This window comes from Protobothrops mucrosquamatus, unplaced genomic scaffold (genome assembly GCF_001527695.2).
Source record: "Protobothrops mucrosquamatus isolate PMUCROS unplaced genomic scaffold, P.Mucros_1.0 scaffold1183, whole genome shotgun sequence".
NCBI lineage: Eukaryota > Metazoa > Chordata > Lepidosauria > Squamata > Viperidae > Protobothrops > Protobothrops mucrosquamatus.
Window position 1 is genome coordinate 907768 of NW_015387396.1, and position 13574 is coordinate 921341.

General features: G+C 38.5%; 1 protein-coding gene across 2 annotated transcripts in view; it reads right to left on the reverse strand.

The window, feature by feature from the left end:
- Nucleotides 1-961: 961 nt before the first annotated feature.
- Nucleotides 962-13574, reverse strand: part of MGAT5B (alpha-1,6-mannosylglycoprotein 6-beta-N-acetylglucosaminyltransferase B) — a 309533-nt gene continuing 296920 nt past the window's right edge. For both annotated transcript variants that reach the window (XM_015820790.1, XM_015820789.1), the window contains 3 exons: nt 8491-8565; nt 5564-5835; nt 962-1160 (listed from right to left, as the gene is read on the reverse strand). In XM_015820790.1, the coding sequence (XP_015676276.1) occupies nt 962-1160; nt 5564-5835; nt 8491-8565 (546 nt within the window). The remainder of the gene's footprint in view (nt 1161-5563; nt 5836-8490; nt 8566-13574) is intronic.

Consider the following 13574-nt stretch of genomic DNA (forward strand, 5'->3'; position numbering starts at 1 on the left):
TGATTACTTGACTGTAGAGATACTGCAACAACTGGAAGTGCAAGGACTGGTTGTGAGTGATTTGTTTCAGTGCCATTGTAATTTGGGACAGTTGCTAAACGAATGGTGGGTAAGTTGTCTACCTGTACAACACAGCGTTGCATGAGGTACAGTAGTTTAACATCCCCTAACCTGATGCATTGCAGATCTGCTCCTACTTACAGTGGCCTGACAGTCCGGTCTGGGGAAAATGTATTCAGGTTATACCTGAGCACATTTGGAACATATCAGTTGGGTAAAGCTGCACTACATCTCTTGGCAAGTACTTCCTTATTCTTTTCCTTTTCATCCCATGTCATCTTTTACTGCAGGGTTAGGCAATAACCAGAAGTCCGGGATTGCAACTTTCATAACCCTGAGATAGCATGACCAATTGTCAGAGACTGTGACAGATGTAACTCAAAGCAACACCACTGGGGGATACCCCCGTTGCTTAGTCCACACCACTACAAAGATTAGGTCTTTCCAAAGAGATAACCAAGCATTTTGAAAGCATGTCACTTAAAAAAACAAAACACAACCCGCACACAAACTATTTCATGACTTTCCTGCTTTAATTGAACTTATTTTCCTCATAAAAAATAATGTTTCAGGAAGATGAGATCCTAAAATGGGTGCTTTGCTATTTTGAAAGATTTCAGCTTGTTCTTCTAAGTTCCTTCAGGGGTGCCACATGATTTTGGGTGTGGTAGAAGAGTTGTGGTAAAGGAACATTAAAAGAGTTATTCATCCTTGATTGGCAGACAAACCAACGTCATTGGCATCCGAGTGTTTTTGCAAGTCTCCAAAAATAAATTCCTTCTTGGAATTGTCTTGAGTTCTGGATCCTTCTTGACTATTGCAGAACAGTCTATGGGAAAAGAAAAGAAAACAAAGTCCCTCAGTGCATGTGATATGTTGCCACACACTTGCTTCAGTGAAGTCACAAACAGTCCCTGCAGAGTGCCACCTGTCCTTTCTGGTAGTCACGGCATGGGCAGAGGCGCTGGTACTTCGTATTGCATCCAGCACAGCTGAATAACAGATGATCCTTCTGAAGGTAGCATTCCCGGACATTTTCGGCCACAGCTGGATAAAGGTGATTCATCTCAGACTCTGTGCTATCACAAACAATGTTGAGCCTAGAAAATGAAAGGCAAGACTTAGTAAGAACTTTGTGATGGTAAATTTTAGCATGGCTCTGTAGATGTCATCTCCATGGAAGCAATATTAAAGACCATTTAACACGTTACCCAACAGTAAACACAGGGTTATTAATGCATTTTAAAGCACAGAGGATGAGAACAATATGGTCTCTTTGGTGAGCATATCTGTGTGATGCGTATTGTTTTAGGGGGTTATAATGTTATACTTGTAGATATCTCCTGAGGGACAAATTGAATGTTGTTGTTAAATCTACAATTGGATAGATTTCCTTTTTTAAAAAAAACTCTACAGAAATCATAATTCTTCTTCAGATTTCATTTGAACAGTGAGAGGTACATTTAATAATCCCTCCCTGTTTTTACAATCAGTGTCACTTGGTATTTACACATAGGCACAACCAAACTGCTCTTAGCCCAGCAGAGAAAACAGTTACATAAAAGACCCATTTTTAATTTCAATGAGGTTAATTAGGAACAGAAGAGTTGCATGGAGTTAAAGGATTAAACTCTCTTCTAAACTGATGAAATGTCTCCCAGAATTCTTTTGGAAATAACTCCCTTGGAGATGCACATCCAGTGCAGTGCGTCGAAAGTAATTTAGAAAAAGTGCTTTGGATTTTGCACAAACATGAGTGATCTCTACTATTCGCTAAAAGAGACTTTCAGATTTTGGGCAAATCTCACTTTAACTTGAATTAAAATAACCCCCCCTCTCTCTCATCCAAATAAAGAATAGCAATAGCTCTTAGACTTATATACCACTTCATAGTGCTTTACAGCCCTCTCTAAGTGGTTTACAGAGTCAGCATATTGCCCCCAAACAATCTTGAGTTCTCATTTTACCAACCTCGGAAGGATGAAAGTCTGAATCAATCTTGAGCCAGTCAAGAAATATGTGGTATCATTGTTTTTGTTATTTTTACATGAATGTTTCATGTTCTTTGACAAAATTTGCTTTAATTGTATGACCATACGCCCAGTTATTTCCCGATCTGTTTGCAGAACATCTCATGGCTAACCAGTAATGGAATGACACATACATTTCCAAACTGGCAGCAAAAATTATCTTGATCTAATTTATACATGCTTAATCCACACTCCTCCAATGGTGAGTTCCTCTAGATGTGCTGGACTTTGACTCCTATCAGCCACCTAAATGGCACTGTTGCCTGACATATCTGAAAAGCATTTGTAGGGAAAAATCTAGATTAAACTAACATGTGATAGATGATGCCAGAAAACGTAAAGAGCCCAATACAATGAATGTTTCCCCAGAATCTCTACTTTCTCATAGTGGGTGCTTTTCTTTTTTTTTTTTTTTTTTTTTTTATAAAAAGTTTTTTATTTATAATACAATTAAAACAAAAATGGACATACGTGGCATTCCAGAGTAAATATTCCTAACAATTTGTTTCTCGTGATACAAAAGCTTAATACATCATCCTTAACCTCTATAGAAACCTCATTCTTCTACACAATACAATTATATATACAATTATATGTACAATTATATGTATGTTTCAATCCTATCGTTAGCTTAAGATCCGAGCGGTTCTCCTTGATTCATACCAGCGATAAAATTTGTCCCAGATTTCAAGATATTCCAGTTCTGTCTTATCTTTCATAGCCATTGTAAGCCTGTCCATCTCTGCACATGATAAAATTTTATACAGGGTGCTTTTCAAAAGAGTAATTGATTTTAAAAATAAACATTTCTATTCACTCCATCTCTCTGAGTCTGAACAGCTTTTAGACATAGATTCCTGATCCATGTTCTTACCAATCATAATCATAATGATCCTTTTAGAATTATTTAGTAAAAATAAGCATCCATTTTTTCCTTCTTCCTGGAGACATTCTGGGAATCCACAACATAGAAGATGATTGCAGCTGACCATACTATTAGCATCAAATTAATAATAAGCAGAAAGGGATGATTGAAGGTACAAGGAAAGCAGTGTTTTGAAAAAGCCATCCGTATTCTATGCATTTATTACATTTATAACTCATCTTCCATTCAGGAAGCTTCAGGCAGCATACAATCCTTTCCCTCCTCCTATTTTCCCTTACAGCTACAACCTAGCAAAGGAAGGGAGGGAGAGAAACTGGTCCAAAGTCCTCCAGCAAGCTTCTATGGCTAAGGGTGGTCCAGAAACTGAAGCTGAGTCTATCTATTCTAGTCCAATATCTTAGCCTCTCATCAAACTGAGTTTCTAATAGTAACACTTGGTGTTTCTCTCTCTGGACTTCAGTGAAAGTTACCAAGTAATGTATCCTTAGCTGACAATTTGGAGCCATCCGGTTCTTTTAAACGACAATTTCCACAACTGTTTGTCATTGACCTGGCTGACAAGGGTTGATGGGAACTGAGGTTCAGCCTATCTGGAAGGTCCCATGTTGCAACCTCTGCTCTAGCTTTAACTTGCCTTGCGACTCAGTCAATGGCTTGCCATCTCTTTAATAAACTGTGATTTGAGCTAGTGATTTTGAACTAGCAATTTCTCTAAAATGGTTGAATTTTAAAAAGCTAAAGGAGCTTAGCAAGTCGAATCTGAGCTCTGGCTCTTATTTATCATATAAAAATGTCACTCGGACTCAAATTGCCTGCTTGGCCGCCGTGACAAAAATGATAATGCAGCCATTTTAATTGTCCGGAGCTATGTATGGAGCTGGGTGGCAGATTTATGTTCTATTAAAATGTCAGTGCCTCTGTGTTCCAAATGCATGCTCACAGACAGAGGGATAAAAAGGGAAGGGGATGAGAAGAGAACAATGTTGTCTTAAAAAACCCAACATCTTTTCAACTGCATAAAGCTATTCATACTCAATACAACTGGAAGGTCTGTCCAAATATATATATATATATATTGTCTAATGCGTTGTGTGCAGAGGACACTAAACAAATGTCAGGGAGACATCTGTGAAAAAAACCCTCCTTTTAAAACAGGAAGACAGGAAATAAACAGCTAAATTCTCTGGACTATGAGAGAGGCTTGTGAGATCTACTGGCTACAAACTGTGAGTCAGAGGCAGCTAGAAGTAGATGCATATGACTCTAAGATAGAACAAAGGGATATGAGGTCTTTAAGCTAGTGCTGAAGCCGGAGAGCTATATTTGGAATACCAGAACTGAACAAAACTTACGGCTTTTCCATAGACAACCTAACCCTGGTTACCACAATATTTTTTTTTGTTATATTTGCTTAATTTGTGAAAGGCTATTCATTTTGTTGACATTGCCACATTATTTGCTATTAGTAACGTGGCAGCAAAAATATACAGTTCCTGCAAATCACTGAAAAATGTACCCATTAATTCAAGACTAACTTGAAGAGTCAATAGCCATGGTGGCATAGTGGTTAGAATGCAGTATTGCAGGCTAATTCTGCTGACTGCGAGCAGTTCAATTCTCGTTGGCTCAAGGATGACTCAGCCTTCCATCCTTCCGAGATGGGTAAAATGAGGACCCAGATTGTTAGGGGCAATATGCTGATTCTGTAAACTGCTTAGAGAGGGCTGTAAAATACTGTGAAATGGCATATAATTCTAAGTGCTAGTGCTAGTACTAACTCATGCCTATACTGAAGCTAACAGGGCCAGGAAAGTGAAACAGCTTTTGAATTATGGCAGATATGGAGAAACATTGTTTTCCAGTTATAGCTGAACTGCAATTACTAACAGCATCAATAAGCATTTCCAATACTGAGAGATGCTAAGAGTTGTAATTCTGCCCTATTTCAAAGATTAGAAGCTCCTTATTTCTGAAACAGGGACTGATGCCTCCTACTTAGCCTTCCCCAACTTTTGGCTCCCTAGATATTTTGAGACAGTCAATATTGATAGCTGCAGAATTCTAGGAGTGGTCATTTCAACAGATCTAAGAGGAAAAGGTTGGGGAAAGATGGCATAAAACTTCGTGTGGTGCTTCTTTCTTGGCATTACCAATTAACCATGGCAGAGTAATTAAAATATTAACATTTGAGTCATATTCAACAGATTTCCCTCTTCCATCCCCCCAACAGAGTTTCTACAACTCCCTATGAAACAAAGCCATCTGCAAATTTCAGACTCAGGCATTAAAGTGCAAGTTTTGAAACAGTAATATGAAACTGTGAAAGGCTTAGCACACCACCCTCTTCAAATTTGCCATAAGACTCCATCTGGGATACAAAACATTAACTTTCAATATAGTCTTGCCTAAATGTCAAAACTCAACAACAGTACAGATAATGGTAATAAGGTGACCTTTTACTGCTTCTCCCAAATCAACTTCCAAAGCCTTCATTGGAATTTTACATCTTCCATAGAGAAGAGGAGAGCTTCCTTTGGGGGGTGGGGAGGGGGATAAGGGAAGGACATAAAAAAGCTAGACAACTTACTGCTGGAACACTTCTTTTTTGTTGAGAAACTTGAAAAACTCAGGCTCACAGACTAAATTGTGCTGCTGACAAGTTCTGGTGCATGCTTGGCCAGTCTCGGATAGCCACACCTGCAGGGACTTGACTGGGGGCCAGGCTGGAAGATGGCTGCTGCTTACATTATGAGACCATACCAGGGCAGTTGAATTGGGTTGCAGGATGAAAGGACTGAGAGAGCTTTGCATAGTTGGGCTGCTGGACTTGTCTGGTAGAGCAGCAGTAGCACAGAAATCCTATCAGATTGGGGGAGAGAAAAGCACTTGTTACACAGGCATTTCAAAAGACATTCCTGCAGATATGTAGCCTGATCTCTCTGATGAAGCTATATTTTCCTTAACCTGATGCTTTCCAGATATTTTTGGTTATAACTCCCACAATTACTAGCCAGCCTATTGCCTGAGTATCCTGGAAACTGTAATCCCAACACATCAAGGAGATGCCAAAATATATCAAAGACAAATTTGAACAACATCATTATCCCCCCTCACGTATTCTCTTAAGACTACAACTAAATTCAGATGCCATAGTCTTAATATATCTTTCTTCTCTCCCCACCCATTTTTGGTTATCAGCTTTCCAAGTGCAAAGTTCTGGAGAACATATAAGCTGACATATTGCTTTCTGATCTTGAACTGGCCTAATAAAGTAATTACTGTGCAGTTGCATAGAGAAGTTTAGTCTTCCTCATTCAATTGTATGTTGCAGTGGATATCTACGTGAATAGAGGCTGATACAACCTCTATATCGCACAAGTTAGATACAACCTTTTTTCTCCAAAACTGAATGATACTTACTACCGGTATTTACGCATTGTTGTTTAGAGATGCAAAATAAGAAAACAGTAAATACAGCAAGCTTAGACATTTGAAAACTTTTCCCATTGATTCAGTACTACTTTTTCCCCAAGTCACTCTCTCTCAGCCCAATCCATCTCACAGGGTTGTTTTTGTGGGGAAAATAGGAGAAAGAAGGAGTATTGTGTTATTTGTAACATCTAAATCAATCATGGAATACTTATAAGAAAGAAAAAAAATGCTTGGAATGGCCATCACAGTTCCATCAGACATTTCTTATTGAAAATCTGTGGGAGAGCTCAAATATGTAATGCATACAAGGAGATCTAACAATATTTCTGAACTAAAAGTGTTCTGCAAGGAAAAGTTGAGAAAAAAACATTCAAATTAGGAACAGAAAGACTTTTGGTTGGCTAGAAGAAATTGTGGAAGCTGTTATTTTTGCCAAAGGAAGTGTTACAAAGTGCTGAATGGAAGGGTGTCCAGACTTTTCCACCTACCATGTCCTCTGTTTTCCTATTTTGTATCTGTAAATAACTGCACATAAATAATAAATATGCATTAAAATTTGAAGAAAGATGCCACGATTAAATTGTTACATATAGCAGTGCTGCCTCTGTTCACTGAGGAGTCTTTGAAAGACACAATTTTGTGTGTGTGGTTTTTGCCTGCAATTGCAATAAAGCCCATGTTTTACTGCCAACAAAACCACCCTTGCTTTTATGCAAAAGTAAGTCGTGAGATTCTGTTAATCCTGTTCTTTAATAGAGTCAGTCTTATCCATATCCTCCCATGGGTAAGTGCCACAGAGTTCATAGGTATTACTACTAGGTAAGTCAATAGAGAAATACAGCTCTGTTAAACGGAGTTTATAACCACTGCTAGAAACCTCATGTCCTTAGTCACCTATTAAGAGCTGAATTCCAGAATCACTGGCAGTGGCTTTTTAATAGATTGGTATCAACCTTTTGATGTGATGTGATGAATTTTTGGCGGCCAGTTTTTAAAGCAATTTTTAATTACATCTAAAATGAACTGAAATTACTCAAAACTGTGGATCTAAGTTGCCTTGTTAGGTCTATTTATTCTTTACTGAAGTTGCTGATGTGCTTTCCAGAATAGACTTTTCCCTCCTTGAAGTGCAGAATACTTTTCCATAATATTGACCTGGTCTCGGAATAAGGGAGAAAAAAATTACACTCTGCTTTCTGTGCATAAAAGGGTGCTATGATATATACTCTTAGTTATTTTTATTCCTATTATTTCAAGGATTAAAAATGGAACAGTGTGCTGGTCCTCTCTGTGATATCAAAGCACATCATTTTGCCAATTAGCAAACAGAAAAAAAGTGTTGAAAATAGTAACTGTCATTAACTGTGGGTAGAGAGAACCAAATTGTACAGGAATAGATTAAACATGTTTCTGAAGAAAAAGCTTCAGAGAAAATATATGTTTAAAATAGCATTTCCCCATTTTGGTTGCTCAAAGTTTGCCAAAGTTTCCAACATGGCCAAGAATTGGCTGGAAAGGGATTCAATTTTACTGATCATTTGGAAAATCAAAATATCTCATGTGGGGATTTCTTCCAGATTCCTTCTCCATATTTTTCCACTTCTGGCACCTCAAAAGAAGGGAAGAAAAAAAAAACCCTCCCTTTTCACAATAGCCCACTAAGAGACACATGGGCAACTTTCTTGCTCTGATGTTTATTATCACTATTATTTAGAATTATTTTGTCTCCAAAAGTACTAAGGACATGGCCGGCAATGATGTTAGGATGCTGGTGGAGTATACAGGGCCAGAGTTTTCAACCCATCTGTTAAAAGAGAATTAGGACCCTCATTTCTCTCTTAAAACCCTTGGCTCCCCCAGACAAAATAGCACTCAAACTTTGGCCTAGCTCACTTTAGTAGATGTAAGTAAATATTTAAGCATCTGATGGCTGTGTTAGTTGAGGAAGGTGGGAATTCTAGTCCAGCACAATGGGAAGAATTAGGTCGATTAGGGTTATTTTATACTACATAAACAAAATTAATGGTTCTAGGATATCCCTATCGGCTGGGTTGAGTCAGAAAGAAGGGGAAGATAAGTTACCTGGTTTTGAATGTAGGCATGGATTCGCTCTAGCATTCCCTCAGACGTGTATTCATAGGGCAAGTAAGGATCAACCTAGAGGAACAGAGGAGCAAGAAATATGGACGTGAATGAGTGTAGAATAGACAATCTCCATTATCTGTCAAAAAGTTATGCAAAATGTGGTATTCTATCACGATAGAATGTCTAACTCCATAGGTAATGGAAAATGTAATTTGAATAAGCAAGTTTGGCTGCATTTACAATATTTTCTGTAAGAAGAACTTACCTTTTTTCATAGTTAAAAGTGAAAATATCATCTTTTATATTTACATATTATTACAGACTTTAAACAGATTTTGGCCGTGCATATAAAACTATTCAATTTACAGTGTAAAGCGACTTAACAATGATAGACAAAGCATTTGGGATGCGTGGAAGAAGCACACTGCACAAACAACGAAAATGTAACCTCCATTGCCTGGAGCCACTACCTAGTTCTTATTCAGGTTCTCGTGCAAAACCACAAAGGCAGCTTTGCATTTAAGAGATTTCCAGAAATCTGATGATATTAGTGTATTGACCAAACTCCAGATTTTGCAATTACATGTGACCATCTGCTGGGATGCAAAGATTCTTCAGATCAGTTCACCAACGTGTTCTGATCAAAACCATTGACGCCGGCTGTGTATTAGACTGCTGGCGTATTCTGTTGGGCCTGGAATATGTGTGGACTATTCAGTTTCAATCTTACATCTTAGCAAGCCTTAGCACACATTTTCCCTCCCTCCCCACTCCCCCTCCTTCTCAGAAATGCCAGCAAGCCTCCTGTTGGATCTGTCAAATACACTCATGATGGCAATGACAGCAGATGCTTGCATCCATCTGCTACCCTCAAACAATTGGATGAAGTGTCTCCCTGTATAGCAAGAAGGCCAACAGCAAACAGATTCACTAGGACTAGTGGTTCTAATGAGCCTTTCCTTTCTCTTTCTCTTTCTCCTTTCTCTTTCTCTTTCTTAAAAAAAAAGGAAAATAAAAATCAAAGCTGATACAAAATACTGTATGCCAGGAAAGAAATCAAAATATAGGTAAGTAATAAAGGTGCATGGCATTCTTTCTTTTATCCAGGACCTGCTGAATGCTTTAGTTAATTCTGTGCTTCTAACGCAAACTATTCTAACTATGAATCCTTTGGCCCTAAGGGTGTTTGAGTCTTTAAATAGTGTATTAGTGAGGAATGACCACAAGATGGAGGCTCTCTGTCATGATCTTCGATCTTAGAGCTTCTTGACACTTTCTACCTATTGCTTCTCATTTTGTTTTCAGAATATAGTGTAAACTTTGAGCAGGTCCTTTTGAGGAGTCCTCAGATCCTGACTAAGCACTTAATAATTCAGTTTATTTACCTTTGATTCAGACTTGACAGCAGACAAGTCCTTGAATGACTCAGCACATTGTCCTGAGAGGAATGTGTATTCAAGGAGCTTTTGAGAAGATGCCATCAAAAGAAAGGTCCTTGGGACTACCTTTTACAAGCCTTGGTTCAGATATTCTGTCTTTCCCATTTTAACTGATTTTCTCTTTTGATAAGAAAGAAGAGCAAAACAAACAAACAAACAAAAATGGGAAAATATGGGAGGGCTTCAGATGGGAATTTTCATGAAATTCAAGGACTGAAGCAGAGTGATTACTGATGAAGGATCCTGCCTGGAAGCAACTAAACTACATCAAGCCAAACAGCCTATAAAAGGATTGTACCTTCAGGTTAACTGCATTGGGAACCAAGAAGCTGAACTGTGATGCTCAAGAATACTTCCACACAACCATCACTTCAACACACAAACCAATTGTCAGAATTCTACAACTTAGGTGTTCTGCAAGGAGGCGATATAAGACCAGTTTCATTCTATATTATGTTCTTGAGAACTGACAATTGGAACTCATAAGATATAGACTCTTTCTATAGGGTTCAATCCCTCTGCCAGGAATTTAATTCATGGACCATGTATTCATTAAGATGACTACATATAGTACATTAACTTTATAAGCTATTCAGATCCTAGTGCTCAGTGGGGTTGCAAGAAGGGATATATAGAATCTGTCAGAATGGTATATACAGTGCACCTTCCCTTAAGCTTTCAGAGAGAAAGAGAAAGATTACATTATAATGTAACATGGCAGACTATAACATCTATATCTATATCTATATCTATATCTATACCTATATCTATGTACCTATATCTATATCTAGGGATGGCCTAGAGCAGTGTTTCTCAACCTTGGCAACTTTACGATGTGTGGACTTCAACTCCCAAAATTCTCCAGCTAGCAATGCTAGCTGGAGAATTCTGGGAGTTGAAGTCCACACATCGTAAAGTTGCCAAGGTTGAGAAACACTGGCCTAGAGGACAGGAGGAACAACTGCTACTAAGACAGTGATAAATGGGGCATGAGTCCAGCTCAAGAAAATAACTTGAGAAAATATCTCAGACAAATCCCTCCCTAGTTCACAGGAAGATATAGCGAGAGAGGGAAGGACTGCACACTCAGACTTCAAAGATTCTGTTATTATAGATGTTACAATAAAAGTAGTCCTAACCTTATGTGGCATCGGTTTCTCAGTCTGGTCTACCCTGTAGGACTAACAAAAAGCTTAAAGAAAGATGCATTGTATATACCATTCTGATAGATTCTATATATCCCTTCTTGCAAAGGGATCATTCAAACCACATGATCAAGTTGACAAGGGCTTCCTCCAAATGGAGTACAAAAAGACAGTGCTGATCTCTGGATCTCCAAATCCTCCTGTGTTGCTACTGAGTCAGAAACAAATTAGCTCAGCTCCCCAAGGCAGAAGCTAATATAGGGATACAGGGGTACAATGTTGACCCATTTAGGTTGTCTCCTTAGCTGCTATTCCCAGAGGTCCTACTTGAACTTGAGAGGGAGTTCAAGTCTTACTTGAACAAAAGAAGGAACTCAAAGGCATCCTCCCCTTTTGTACATAGTAAGAGCATTTTCAAACCCCGAAACAACAAGCATAGCATTTCAACTCAGTTCTGAAATGTAATATAGGCAGACAGGCTTCTTTGCAGCATCTGGGCAGATGGATTAAAGATTGAATAAACATCTTCCTGCCTGCTATAGAAAATAACCCAAGAAAGAGAACAGTTCTTTCCATATTTTACCAGCAATTGTTCCTTTCCCCAACCACCAACCTTCAATTTTCTATTTTTTCCCCTTTTCCTTGTTTAGTATGTTGAAAAGGGAGGAGGGAGGCACTGAGCAGTCTCATTTGCAGTTTAAGTTTTATTGCACCAGAACATCAAACTGTATGTACAAAGCGATCTGTGTCACAGAAAAAGATTAGCATTTAAATGGAGAATATCTTTAGTTCCCAAATCCAGCAAGTCTAAAAGAAGAGAAGAAGAGGGAGACACTAGTGTTACAACATTAAGAAACACAAAAATTGGCTGGTGTCCTGCCAATCTCCAGTACTGTGAATGCTAAATATTGTGGATGCTTGAACTTACTTTGTTCACTCAGATTCTCACCATAATTACAACATATGGCAACCTTTGTGGCCTCCATTTAGGAAATGAGAGGGAGAGGGAAGGAAACCAAGCTAAATTCCTGGTGGCTAAGGGATTTGCCATTGCCTTCTCTAATTACTCTGTCAATCCTGAAATTTTTGGCAGGTTGAGAGTGGTTAATTCTTTAAAGTTGGTTTGGTGATGAGACCTGCTCTTTCATTTTACTTTCCTTGACATAACCCTGCTGCGAAAGATTGCACTTGTTTTCTAAATGGTCCAAGGTCCCCTTCTATAACTTTTTAAAAAGAGAAGCAGTAGGGTCAGACTCTTTAAAAATCATTATTTTCTTTCCCAGACCTTCCCATGGAACAATGTGATTTGTAAGTTATGGATTAGTATGAAATGTGACTCCAGCCAATTGTAGCCAGTCAACAAACCTAGTGTAAACAACTGTATGATTCTAGCCACTGAGATTCCTGCGAGTTTACTATTCTTACATGGAAACCTTGGAGCATCAGCATGGCTGCCTTTAGTGGGACTGTGCCTATCACTTCAATGAGAGGTACATTAAAGTAATGTCTTGGAGTCCTAGCATTAATGAAAAGTAGAAACTCCTCTAATTATGGAACAGTCAACATCTAGCAGAGACTTTATCCAGATTCTCATCCTTCTTGCAGACATCAATTCCAGATCTAGAGCTGGAATGGTCAAACCTTGGGACTAAGGGGGAGATTTAAAACTTTATTTTTCATCTGAAACCAATCCATTTCCTGTGATTTAAAATTAAAATGAAGTGGAGCACTCAAGGAGATGCCTACTAGTACCAGTTGTGTCCTTTTCTTTTAAACTGTCCACCAACTCTCTGTATCAGATTTTCAGGTTCTGGGGAGGAAAATACTGGAATAGCCTCTCCTCCTCTCTTCTGTCAAAGGAAGTGTTGTGAGCCCAACCTCTACTCAAGAAGTGCTTCTGCCAGTGACAATTCAGACAAGTCTTGCAGGTCGATTGAAGACTCACTTTGAAATGAAACAATGACCCATTTGAGTCAACACTAAGAAGAATTAATGGAACAGCTTGCCCCCCAAAGTTGTGGGCGCTTCATAATTGGAGGTTTTTAAGAAGCGACTGGACAGCAATTTGTTCAGAATGGTATAGAGTCTCCTGCTTCAGCAGAAGACCTCCAAGACCTCTTCCAACTCTGATATTGTTAATTTCATAAGAAGGCCAAAGATTAACTGGCAATTATTTTGCAAAGTCACTTGAGTATACTCAATAAAAAAAATAGCATAGCCCTTGCACATTTGTACAAATTATACTGTTGGCTGGAATCATTGTGGGCAAGAAAAAAAAACTCATAATGGCATTTCAGCCCATTTCCAGTGGAATTCCAAACATCTCCCACATATCCAGTTTCTGACATTTTAGAATTCTTTTCCAGAAAAAGACACCTTAAACATTGACAGCATATAGTCAGTCTGTATTGGATTAAGAATAAACACACAAACACACACACACAGAGAGAGAGAGAGAGAGAGAGAGAGAGAGAGAGAGAGAGAGAGAGAGAGAGAG